The sequence below is a fragment of the Microcaecilia unicolor genome, chromosome 1 (assembly GCF_901765095.1).
Source record: "Microcaecilia unicolor chromosome 1, aMicUni1.1, whole genome shotgun sequence".
NCBI classification, from domain to species: Eukaryota; Metazoa; Chordata; class Amphibia; order Gymnophiona; family Siphonopidae; genus Microcaecilia; species Microcaecilia unicolor.
In genome coordinates this window covers 575,827,182-575,840,716 of record NC_044031.1, presented here as the reverse complement: position 1 = coordinate 575,840,716, position 13,535 = coordinate 575,827,182, and the positions used below count along the sequence as shown (strand labels likewise).

The 13,535-nt window shown below is 40.8% G+C and overlaps 1 protein-coding gene across 2 annotated transcripts in view; it reads right to left on the bottom strand.

The window, feature by feature from the left end:
• COL14A1 (collagen type XIV alpha 1 chain) overlaps positions 1-13,535 on the bottom strand; it is a 417,802-nt gene that overhangs the window by 169,910 nt on the left and 234,357 nt on the right. For both annotated transcript variants that reach the window (XM_030218565.1, XM_030218573.1), the window contains exons 24-25: positions 9,745-9,891; positions 5,045-5,119 (exon numbers count right to left, since the gene is read on the bottom strand). In XM_030218565.1, the coding sequence (XP_030074425.1) occupies positions 5,045-5,119; positions 9,745-9,891 (222 nt within the window). The remainder of the gene's footprint in view (positions 1-5,044; positions 5,120-9,744; positions 9,892-13,535) is intronic.

Sequence of the window (13,535 nt, the reverse complement as noted above, 5' to 3'; positions counted from 1 at the left end):
AGGAGGAATGGTACTTGCTGGCAGTAGGGGGGTTGATACTTAGTTGAAGAAGGAGCCTATTCTTTGAAGAACCTAGACATCTAGGTTCTGTTATAGAATACTACAGTAATATCTAGGTACTCACGTTCACATCAGCCATAGAGCTGGCAAACATGTGTGTGTTCCTAATTGTGCTTGGGACACATGTAACTAGTAGTATTTTGTAATTTATACATGTACGTGTGAGCCCTTCCTATGTCATGCCCATGCTCAGCCTTTGTAAACACCCCCTTCCAAGTTAAGCAGGTTTAGCACATAGGCACACATACACCATTTTTCTAAACATTTACTGTGTAATACATGTGTAAATGTCAGTACCTAGATTATAGAATTGTCCTTCTTGTGTACTTTATTCTTACCCAGACTACTGAACCTCTGAAAAGGTTTTCAATCAGAGAATACCAAACTCAGAAGCTCAGTAGGGTGTCAGGGGAAGAGGATAAAAGCTCTCTTGGCTTGTACCAAGCCCTAAATTATGGAAAAGTTATTTTTTCACGAAAGCTGTCTATGTAATTAGAACTGTACTAAATATATTTTACTATTCGTCCGAATGCGAATAATGGATATTGAGCTTTAACAAAACACCTCACTCTCTGCTGCCTCAGGGCCTAATGATCAGAAGCAAATGCGGGTGCTAAAGGCCAGTAGTGGCGTACTAGCACCCATGTTTCCTCTTGCCAGATGATCAATGAGCATGCAAATGCATGCTAAACAGGGCATTACCTATTCCTCCTCAATGCTCAGCAGGCAGAGCGCCAAACATTGATGCTGCTCCCACAGCAAAATCTATGCCAGTTCACATCTAGCATTAGGGTTGCAGAGTATTAGGCAGGAATGGGGAGCGCTGTCCAGCATGCATTTGCTGGCAAGGCCCCCCAAACATTCCCTCATGCAGGCCTCCTAACCCCAGGTTTCCCTGGTGGCCCAGTGTCCTTCTCTCTCCCCTCACCCCTGGATACTCCCTTATATGGTAGGAAAACTCCACCCAGCGCATCCCAGGATGCACTGGGCAGGGCAGGGCACCATTTTGAAGGTGGCACTGGAAGCAGAGGGAGTGCTACTCTCTCCTTCAATGTGAAGGTAAGGGGGGGGGGCAAGTTGCCCGCTAGACCACCAGGGTGGGTGAAGGGTTATCTTGGCAGCCCACATAGACCATCAGGGATGTTTTTTAGGGTGTGGGGGAGGGCTGAAGATCTGTGCCCTTGTGTTGTGGGACTGTCGGGGGCTGAAGGTCCACCAGACCTCCTGCCCCCCGTGTCACTATCCCATAGAGGGTGTGGAGGCTTGGGGGCACTAGGCCACCAGGGCCTTGCTGTTGGAGGGGGGATCTGGGGGTCCCACAGACCTCCAGCCCCTGTGTTTGACAGGTCCAGACTTTTGACAACCTGAACCTGTCAAACAAGTGCAGGAGGATTGTGCCTGAGTGCATGCTCTGGCACAGTCCTTCCGAATAGGAAGACATAACAAATATGTGGAATCAGAGATCAAGTCTTTATTTCTGTAGGATTTACCACAGTAGAGCCCTGGATTATTTGTATTCAAATTTAAATCAGTATTCGTGGCAACATTTAGGGCTAAATCGAATTGAATACAAATATTCGGTACAGCCCTAATTGTAGAGTGTAGAGTGTCTGAAGTACCTCATTTATGCATAGATAAAGAGGGGCATTTTTGATATGATTTCTACGTCTGACATTTTGCACAAAACATCCAAAATCCGAAAAAGAAATAAGCCCATTAAAAAAAAAAAAAGCAAATTGTCTATCTTTTTTCAAAAATACTATTTTGAACAAGGGTTTGTACTTTGGATGCTTTATTATTTTTTTTGGTCCATTTTCGAACCCCCCCCCCCCCCAAAAAAAAAACACATAAGTGCAAAACGTAGAAAATCAATAGCTCTTATGAGTGAAGGGGGTACTTATATGTGGGTACATTAGGGTTTTGGTGACTTTGGGAGTGGTCATAGTTTCCACCACAAGTATAACAGGTAGAGGGAGGTAGGGAACTGACCCCCCTACTCTACTGCACCAACCACTACACTACTCACGGGACCTGCATGCTGTTCTAATAGACCTGGCTATAACATTTGAGGTTGTCATAGAGGCTAGTAAGTTATATTTTTGTGCACATCTTTGGGGCTTAGGAGGGGGTCAGTGACCACTGAGGGTGTATTGGGGAGTCACCTCCCAATTCCCTGCAGTGGTAATCTGGTTATTTATGACACCTTTTGGTGCCTTATTCATTCTGAAAACAGGTCTAGATCAAAATGTTGACATTTCAGCCCCCGGCATTTTGGTTTTGTTCCATTATAGCTGAAGAAAAATGTCCAAATGGTGCTTTATGACAATTTTTGGATTTTTTTTCTCCTTCGAAAATGAGCCCCGAAGTCATACATTTTGGTTACTCAGAAAGAGTCCCTATTTGATAATGACAATTCACAGAGCTCAAACTTTACTCCACATACATTAGCTATGAGGAGTAATCTAATGGTTAGTGCAGTGAGCTGAGACTCAGGAAAGCCACGGTTCAAATCCAAGTTTCCAAGTTTATTCAGGGCTTATATCCTGCCCATCAAATCAAAATCTGGGTGGCTTACAATTAAATATAAAGAGAGAGGGAGAAGAGACATACGTGTAAGTGGGGGAGAAACAGGAAAGAATGGGGGGAAAGAATGTTCTTGTGATCTTGGATAAGCTGATAAACCTTCTATTGCTTCAAGTACAAACTTACCCCCGATATTCAGATGGCAACAGGCAGCGCTTTTGCATATCAGCCTCCATCGGTAAACCCGGATATTCAATGCCGGGCTGTTTCTGGTGACTGGCATTGAATATCCAGTTTCATTTTTTCAGTTAAGCCGATATTCAGTATTAACCAGTTAAGAGCTTAGCAGTTAAGGATAGGCCTCCTATTTGTGTGTTTTAACCACTAAACATAGCCGGTTTGGTGCTGATTATCTGAGCCTAACTGGCAATGCCGCGCAATATAGATGGTTAGCGCCTAGCCAGGGATATTCAGCAGGAGATAACCAGATAACACTGTTTAACTGGCCAGTTATATAGTTTTGAATAAAAGCCCTTAGATTTTAAGGCCCTCTGGGGACAGAAAAATATCTACCATACCTGAATATAAATCACTGAATCCCTTATCATCTTTTACTCATTTAACCCCCCCCCCCCCCCCCCCATCCCAGACAGAGTGCCTGAATGAATCACTTGAAGAGACATTTCCTCCTAGACTATCCCACAACACCATTTGGTGGCTATCAAGGCCTGCAACAGTAATGGAAGAAATCTTTCTTCCCTTGCCCAGACTGAAAGCATTTCTTCCATGATGTGCCCAAACTCTATGGCCCCATTGGATAGGAAACTGAAACATGAGCCTGCTGTGGATTTAGATTTTAGATTAATCATCGTAGTTTAGAGCATTACAGGTTGAACCCAAGCGCCTACCCACATAAATTTATTTTAATTGGATTTTGTGAATGCAGGTTTTTATGAGGCTGCAAGTATTACACACTGTTAAGCATTACTTACAAAAGACATTTTGAGAAAACTCTGGACAGTTCAAAATATTAAATCTTCCAAATCAGGCAGAGAGTTTGTCTTAGAGCTGAAACTAATCCCAGACATTAGCCAGTAAGTCATTTCTCCTTCACATATTGCTTAAGTGGCTCTGTATGACAAAATATAAATTTTAGATGTCAAATATCTAAATCAGGGGGTCTTTTACTAAAGCTTAGGAATAAAATGGGCCCTGCTGCAGATAACTCGAGCTAATCTTTAGTAAAAAGACCCCCCTCAGTGATTCTCAAATATAACCTGGGGGACACCTAAGCTGTCAAGTTTTCAGAATATCCCTAATGAACATACATCACAATTATAAAAACAACTGTTGCAAAACATTAATCTTTATTAAATTTCTTTATACACATATTTCTTCACCCAACGCGTAATTAAACTCTGGAATTCGTTGCCGGAGAACGTGGTGAAGGCGGTTAGCTTAGCAGAGTTTAAAAAGGGGTTAGACGGTTTCCTAAAGAACAAGTCCATAAACCACTACTAGATGGACTTGGGAAAAATCCACAATTCCAGGAATAACATGTATAGAATGTTTGTACGTTTGGGAAGCTTGCCAGGTGCCCTTGGCCTGGATTGGCCGCTGTCATGGACAGGATGCTGGGCTCGATGGACCCTTGGTCTTTTCCCAGTGTGGCATTACTTATGTACTTATTTACCTTCTTAAAATATCAAATACTTTGCTGTTCTAATACATATAATCCTAACTCACAACTAACATAATCATTGCTTGATATAGCTCCGGGTTTCTCAGAAAGAAGAAACTGTAAGTAATGATGATGCAGCTCTGACTTTACTGGAGTAAAGAGAATATGAGTAATTGAAGTTTCATTTTTGAGAAGTTTGGTCTGGATTGTGGTAAACACAAGGAACATCTAGATATCGGTTGAGCTTTTATGAAGATTGTTTGAATGAAGTTAGAAGACCTTGGCCCATTCTCTAAAGTAATATAAACATTAGTACTCCATTTTTGATCCCTTATGTAAAGGTGTGATCTGATGTGCAATGATTATGTTAGTTGTGAGTTAGGATTATATGTATTAGAACAGCAAAGTATGTGATATTTTAAGAAGGTAATACAAAGAATGCAACTATGAGATTTTACCCTAATATTATTGTTGTATATATACATGAGACAGATTTGCATATAATAGAAGTAATAGGCATGCGGATCTATCTCATGCATATTCATTGTGGATATCCTGAAAACCAAATTGGTTGGTGCACCCTCAGGACAGGTTGGAGAACCACCAACCTAAAGGACATACAGAAAGATATTATTTTACCACTTTTGTGTAATTGGGATGCTTTTTTAAAATGCATTCATAACATAGTTGACAACCACAGTAATAACTGACTTCTTCTACCCAGCATTTTAATGTAAGAACAAAGCCAGTATAAATTCAAAACTCCTAGCAGTCCCATACCTTCTCTCGCAGGAGGAATTGTAGTTGGCGGTGGAGTTGTTAGAGGAGATGTTGGTGCCACAGTCGGGACAGGCACTAAAAGTTAAAGTGTGAAGCAAGAGTTAAGTAACAAAAACGCCAGTGAAACACATTTAAATACTACAGACATTTCATGATTATTCTTTCCATTTAAAAAAAATGATTTATATACTGCTTTCCTGACCACACAAGCAATCAAACTGGTTTGCATGGGCAGTATCACCTACTATAAAGCAATAAAACATGAAAAGCAAATTTAAATAACTTATATAAGATGTGACGCCTAGAGCAGGAGTGGAGGCTGCCTGGCTCTGCTCCTCTGTCTCCCCACTGAAAAATCCACATATCCCAAATATTTCTGCAAGATATGGGTCACAACTTTACCTGCTATTGGGTGTTTTTGTTGGGTTGGAGGAGTGAGAATTTCAAGATTATTGCTTTTGAAATGGCGTCGACAATGACTCACAAAGATAAGGAGAGGAAGCGGGAGCAGATTCTAAGATGGTGGCTCAATCGGTCCCACCGAGACCTTCAACTAGTTCTGCTTGGACTTTGGAGATAGTGACGGAGGTGCGGGCTGAGGTGGAAGCTGCGTTGGATGAGAAATTGCAGCAATTGCATGATAGAACAGAGGCCACTCATGAGTGATTGGATAGCACGGATTTGGAAATGGATGCGCAGCAACATCACATAGGTACCCTGGAATTTGGGAATCTTATTTAAAACAGCGTTCGCAGAGTACGCTGACTAGACAAAGTTGCCAATGAGCATGCACTCTGTAAAATTAAAGATAAAGTTGCCAAGCAAGCACTCAAAGGAAGTAATAAAGCCGCGTGCCGACAAGTGTTCACTCGCTGTTAGAGTAGACTTCCATTTGTGAACCCTGAAGCAGGTGTTTTGTAACGCCGAAACACGGACCGTGTCGGGTCCTTGATTCAAGCAACCAGATTCAAGAAACACTATCTCCCGAGTTAGCTTTGTCTGCTCAAATATTGACATGCATACTCTTACTTTATGTCTCATGTAATCAGATAATGATATGCAGAAACCAGCGAAACTGGAAGTAAAACCAAAAAATGTTAAACAAAGGTACACTTAATTTTGAAGTACCTTTACACCTATCTAAACATAAAAATGTTGAAGGTTTTCTTTACTATGGATCCCCAGCCCAGGATCCCACAGGCCAGGGTCAATCCGTCCCTTCATCTCTGAGCACTCTACCAGAACCCGTATCCACAGTCTTATCACCTCTTGTCTTGATTATTGTAACCTGGTTCTCACAGGCCTCCCTTTTAGCCATCTCTCTCCTCTTCAATCAGTCCAAAATGCTGCTGTGCGACTCATTTTCCGCCAAAGTCGCTATGCTCACATTAGCCCTCTCTTTAAGTCACTTCACTGGCTCCCTATCCGTTTCCACATTCAATTCAAACTTCACTTACTGACCTATAAGTGAATTCACTCTGCCGCTCCCTAGTACCTCTCCACTCTTGTCTCGCCCTACGCCCCCCCTCGGGTACTCTGTTCTGTTGACAAATCTCTCTTATCTGTCCCCTTCTCCTCTACTGCTAATTCCAGACTCCGTTCCTTTTATCTTGCTGCACCTCATGCCTGGAATAGACTTCCCGAGCCTGTACATCTAGCCCCCTCTTTGGCCGTTTTCAAGTCCAAACTTAAAGCCCACCTCTTTACCACTGCTTTTGACTCCTAACCACTTCTCGCTTGCCCTGTCCTTAACCTCACCTATTATTCCCTTACCCTTAATTGTTCTGTCTGTTTACCTGTCTTATCTAGATTGTAAGCTCTTTGAACAGGGACTGTCTTTTTTGTGTATGGTGTACAGCGCTGCGTATGCCTTGTAGCGCTATAGAAATGATAAGTAGTAGTAGTAATATGCCTATATTCAGGGCTATTTTTGAGGGGGTACTGAGTACTGGCACCTTTTCCATTGCCTGCTAAAATTGACTCATGGTCCACAAGTTTTAATGAAAGAGCTCATGCTCTACACACTAATTCTGCCTTGTCATAGATTCTGTGACTGGTTGCAGGGGGCCTGGCTATTGTGGGGTGGGTTCCTCAGTGATCACCCCACCCCTGAAGGGTGATCTGGCATTTCAGTACCGGCACCTTTTTTGCTAGAAAGAATGCACTGCCTATATTTTTCCTAAGTGCTATTCAGTAACTAGGTGTGTACCTCACATTGCACGTGTGTGCAAGGTGGGCGTACACAGGTTTGGAGCCTGAGTGAAATGTGGGCAGGACTCACACATGCATACCTTATACAATACTATATGTTGTACGTGCATCTCTGGCATGTAAGCATGAGCATTTATACTATGGCTGGTGTAAGAGTTCGTACCCAACTTCTAGGCATATTGGGTCTGAAAGTCAGACTACGGGAGGCAGCCTGCATATGTGCTGCAATCGGTGCTGACCCTGGATATTGAATGCTGGACCGTTTCCAGGTTTTTTTTTGGACAGCTCAAACTGAACCGGCTAGGTGAGTATTCAGCACTGGCCAGTTAAGTTTATAGTGGCCAAAGATTTGACTGCTATTTAGGCGGTCCGATTTGGCTGCTAAACTTAGTCGGCTAACGCTTGAATATTCGTAGATAGCAGGGAGGCTACACGTCATGTAATATAGCTAGTTAGCTGTTATGTGCTAACCACAAGTATTCAGCAGAGAAAATTGGCTATCTCATGCTGAATATTAGCGGATAAATGTTATTTAACCGTCCAGGAGCCATTATCAATGTGGGCTACCAATAAAATGGATTATTTTACCACAAATCTTACTATTTTATTTATTTATTTATTTGTTACATTTGTACCCCACATTTTCCCACCTATTTGCAGGCTCAATGTGGCTTACATAGCGCCATGGGGCAAAAGCCTCCTCCGGTCAATAAACAAATATAGAGCAACGTATTACAAATGAAATAGACATGTACAAACACAATAGGAAACATAGAGAGGGAAGTTATATAAAGTTCACTAAATTCAAAACAAGCCTGGGTTTACTTGAGTCGCTGGATTCAGGTGATTAAATTGGATCATTAGGATTTGCCTTTTCAAACAGATAAGTCTTTAGTGATTTCCGGAAGTTGAGGTGATCATACGTAATTTTCATGGCTTTCAGGAGTGCATTCCAGAGTTGTGTACTTATATATGAGAAGCTGGATCCATGAACTGATTTGTATTTGAGTCCTTTGCAACTAGGGTGGCGCAGATTTAAATAAGAGCATGATGATCTGATTGATTTTAGCACAGGGTCCCATTTTATGCAATGAAATCCTGTGCCAAAATAGCACAACTTGTAGTAAAATATCCTGACTTATCGGTAGCCCCATGTTGATAGCTTCCCCCCACTCCCAAAATGTTGAATATATGTTGCAAACACCATTTATAGAATAAGCTCAGTTATGTGCCTAACTTAATGGTTTAATGAGATGCTAATTGACTTTAATAACCAATAATTTGCAATTATTGGTGTTAATTGGCTCTAATTGACAGGCACATAACTGACCTTAGTCGGTATTCAATTAACTGGGCACACAATTTCCATAGCATTCAACTGCACGAATGGCGTGGACCTGGGACAGGCATGGGCAGCTCAGGAGAGTGTCTAGGAGTTACACGCATGGGTTACAGAATACTGTCAGGCACCTACCTGCCTACAGTTAGGCACAAGCATTTCCACCAGCCTTTTGCTGACATATGCTAGTATTCTATAATGGCAGTTCCACGTAGAACCACTATTAAAGAGTTTGCATTTAAAACCTTAATTCTGTAAAAGCGCCAAAAATTGTGAACACAAATTTGGGAATGCACCCAATTTGTGTGTGCATTTTAATTAAATAACAAGCTAATTAGAACCAATAATTTGCTTTTTATCAACAATTTATTTTAATTTTACGTGTGTAAATTTAGGCGCGGGATCTGCACCTAAATTTTACATGTGATTTGAAATAGGGAGGCATGGAAATGGAAGGGTCATGGGTAGAACATGGATGTTCCTACAATTAATATGCATTATTAAACAATAACAGGGATACACGTCTAATGTAGGTGCATACATTCACACCACGTTTCATTCGGTGCTGCGCCTAAAATAAGACATGATTCCTGGGCAGAAGCGCTGTTTTATTTTATTTAGATTTTGCCCCCACCTTTTTCAGTAGTAGCTCAAGGTGAGTTACATTCAGGTACACTGGATATTTCTGTGTCCCAGGTGGGCTCACAATCTAAGTTTGTACCTAAGGTAATGGGGGGTTAAGTGACCTGCCCAAGATCACAAGGAGCAGCAGCAGGATTTGAACTGGCCACCTCTGGATTGCAAGACCGGTGCTCTAACCACTAAGCCACTCCTCCACTATAAACTGTGCCTAACTTTAAACGCAGCTTATAGAGTAGAGCTTTCTTCAGTGCCTATTTTTTCCACACCAAATATAGAATCTAGCCCTTAGCACGCATCCCAGCATCTAAATTTCTGTGCCATTTCATGTATTTTTACTCCAAAGTGCATTATTACAGGCACAACTTATACAGAATTGCCTTTCATATCTTAATTGATGGTGTTAACTCATGAACAATATTATTAACAATGCTTTTTGTACTACTATTTAGGTATGCAAAACAAAGGGTATAGGTGAACTTTGGCAAATACATCACACACATGCACTTACATGTTGTTTCCATTATGCTTATAGCCGGTCCCTCTACTTCCTGGAACTGGGAATAAGCACTGATTTTATACCGTGTGTTAGGTTTCAGCTCATAGAAACAGTGCTCTGATGTCCCTCCTCCAAGCAGCACTTCATTCTTTTTCTCATCTGAAATGATAAAAGGCAGAGATCGGTGCTCATCAATATGGAAATATACTCATTGCCATCTCAATCAAATGGGCATGAATATAATGACTTATATTTACACAAGATACTATTGTTACAAATTGATAGGGGGCTAAGACAGTTCTCATTCTGATTGAGTCCCATCTAATCAGCTTGCTTTTCAGAATATCCATGGGAAATAATAATATTTGTTTATTTTTACACTGCACCAACCACATAGGTTCAAGGTGGTTTACAATAGAAGTTTTCACAAAGAAAACTTGGCTAGTTTACAATAAATAAATATAGAAAGAGTATGCTAAAAACTTATAAAATGTGTTAAAAATTCTAGTTTTCAGCAATTTCAAAGCAACTTTATAACAGGTTGCCTAGGTAGGAAGGGCAAATAGACCCTGTTTTATAAATACAGCATAGGCATCTATCTTTAGAAAATACCCTCACAAATACTGCAGAAATTATTGCTAAAATGCACCCATGCACACTTACACCAGCTTGGGAGCAGGGGTAAAATATATATGGAGGAAGTACATGCGTTGAAGCAAACTTAATAAAATATATATGTAATTTGTGACTCTACTTGCACTCTGTCCAAACCATACCCCCTGAACACACCTACAGATGGGCAGCATAAATGTGCATGCCATGCTCTTATAACATGTGGCCCATGGGGTAATTTTATAAAAAGCTTTCAAAGCACATAAAAGAGAGTTTTGAATGCATAAATTCTTTCTAAATTTACTACCTGAATGTATGTAGTCTTTGTCTCCAAAACAATCACATGATAAAACAAACCTGTTCAGTGAGGCTGAAGGACTGGATTGGAAACCATCAAGCTAAGATACAATTAATTTACTTGTACAAATGTGATGAATTTCTTCCTTCTGCAGCATCTGGGACTCTATAAATTGATTATTTATATTTTCCTAAAATGAAGGTGTATTATTTTTATATATGAGGACAGGTTGGTTGTTGGTTGATTGTTCATACAGATTTGGGGTATTGTAGGTCATACGAAGGAGAGATTCCTGATTTTCCAAAACTTGGTACTAGGGAAGGGATTTGCATTTAAGTTCTCACTTAAGCTCCATCTATAGGAAAAACATTTTACATATCACTAGGATCAGACTTTACAGGATCACATTGTCTTTAATATGGATTTTAGATTTAATTGTTCTTTCCAAATCCAGGCTCAAAGTCAGTTATAAATCTTGTAAAACAGATATTTCCAGGCCTCAAAGAGCTTAAAATTTTAAGCGCTAGATTTACCAAAAGGCACTATTGCTTTAGCACATGTTAGCACACATTTCTATGTATTGTTACCTCAAGGCCCATTTTATGCTAAATTTAACCAATCAATGGAAGATAGAGGGTGTTCAAAATGCTAAGATTTATTTCAGTAACTCCCAAACTTGCTTAGACAATCTTTTCATTATCAACACTATTTTATTTCTACTTTTTCTTTATCCCAGTCTGTCACATTTTATCAGATGGAGCTCAAATAACACACATTACCTCCCTTGCTACTGTTTGCAGAGCTACTGAATCATGCATTTTACAGACTTTTAAGTGCTTGAAAAAATATTAATATGCAAACAGATCTTTTTCAGAGATGGGAGAAGTGGTAGAACTAGAGGAAACGAATTGAAGTTGCAAGGTGGTAGACTTGGGGGTAACATCAGGAAATATATTTTCACAGAGATGTTGGTGGATGCCTAAAATGCCCTCCCAGGGAAGGTGGTAGGAACAAAAACTGTGACTGAATTAAAGAACATATGGGATAAACACAGAGGATCCCTATATAAGAACATGATGGAATCAAAGCAAAATTAAGTGACCTTTGCACTCAGGGCATAGAGGAGTATAACCTGTATGGAGCAGTAGAAACAACTCTAGCTATCTTGTTGGGCAGAAGGGATGGACCATACTGGTCTTCATCTGCTGTCATATATTATGTTCTCATACAACAATTATTCTCAGGCAACACACAGTAAGATTTTCAAGAATGCTACATGTAATCTGTTACTGCTAATTGCCTTCAGCTTTCCAGATGGGAAGATAGAATATCCAATACAGATGCTCTTTTACTAAGCCGCGTAGGCGCCCATGCGCACCCAATGTGCGTCAATTTGGATTTACCGCCCGGCTACCGTGTGGCCCATGCAGTAATTTCATTTTTGACGCAAATCTGCTATGCGCGCCAGAAAATATATTTTATTTTCTGGCACGCGGTGAAAATCAGGCAGTAACTCCAACTTGACGTGCGTAGGCGATTGCCACATGGTTAATGCAAGAGACCATACCGCTAAGTCAATGGCTGGCGGTAAGGTCTCAGACCTAAAATGGAAGTACGCCAATTTTTATTTTGCCGCACGTCCATTTTCAGCAAAAATTTTAAAAAGGCCTTTTTTATAAGCACGCTGAAAAATGGATCTGCGCATGCCCAAAACATGCGCCTCCACTAGCACAGCCCATTTTTTGGTGCACCTTAGTAAAAGGGCCCAATAATAAGGGGCAATATTCAAAAGTCAGCATTTTTGTAAATGTCAGCTGCCATGGGCTTTTCATACCTGAATATTCACTGCCGAGTAGTACCCGGATACCAGCACTGAATATCCGATTATAATGCAGCTGCTGGCATTTATCTGGGTACCAGTGATATTCATCCCAATACCCATATGACTATCCCAATAAAGGTAGGACAACTTTTTTGCTGTCCTAACTTTATCCGCCTCGAACACGCCTCTGATATGCTCCCTTGAGATTTGGACGTCCTTGCAACGGACTTCCGATAAAGAAGTCCAAAATGCGGTTTCGATTATACCGATTTGGACATCTCTGTGACAGGGACGTCCAAATGCCAATTTATGTTATTTTTGGACCTCCTTGTCTTTCAAAAATGAGCCTGGTAGTAACCTATGGAACTTTGTAAGTCTAAGTGCTTTGAAAATAAGCCCCAAAGTTTGTATGACAAGCTCTGTGCTTTGGAATGCTGTCCCGTTGGCACTGTGACTAGAAACATTGCTGCCAACCTTTAAAGCCCAGCTTAAGGCTCACCTTTTCACTTTGGCCTTTGACTCCTGCATGCCTTCATTGCCTGCTGACTCTGGAAATGTCAAATGACAGCATTTCTCTTGTTTTTAGTAAGTGCTATTATGCTTTTGTCTTCATTACGGTTTTCTGTTATCTTATGTATTTCTTTTCTCTTCTTTCCTTTTATTGTAGTTCCTTTCTTCCTGAATTAATATATTTGTTTTGTAAACCGCATTGATGGGTCTGCTCCTAAGCAGTATATGAAGACTTTGAATAAACTTGAACTTGAACTATGTAATAGTGGTGGAGACAAAGACAGTATTAGAATTCAAGAAAGCATGGGGACAGGAAGGGCAGTTGATTTAGATGGGCACATTGGCTAGGCTGTTTATGTTGGAATGTAATTGTATTTTACATGCATTGCCTGTCACCTATTATTTCTCTGTGATTACTCTGTGACCTCTGATGTGAATTACTTAGAGAGGTCACACAGCTATGCAACTTCCTGTGGGGGTTTAGACACAGCACATGCAGCACATGGAGCACATGGAGCTCATGATCTCTCCTAACCTGAGAGGATCTATGGTGGTGTGAGC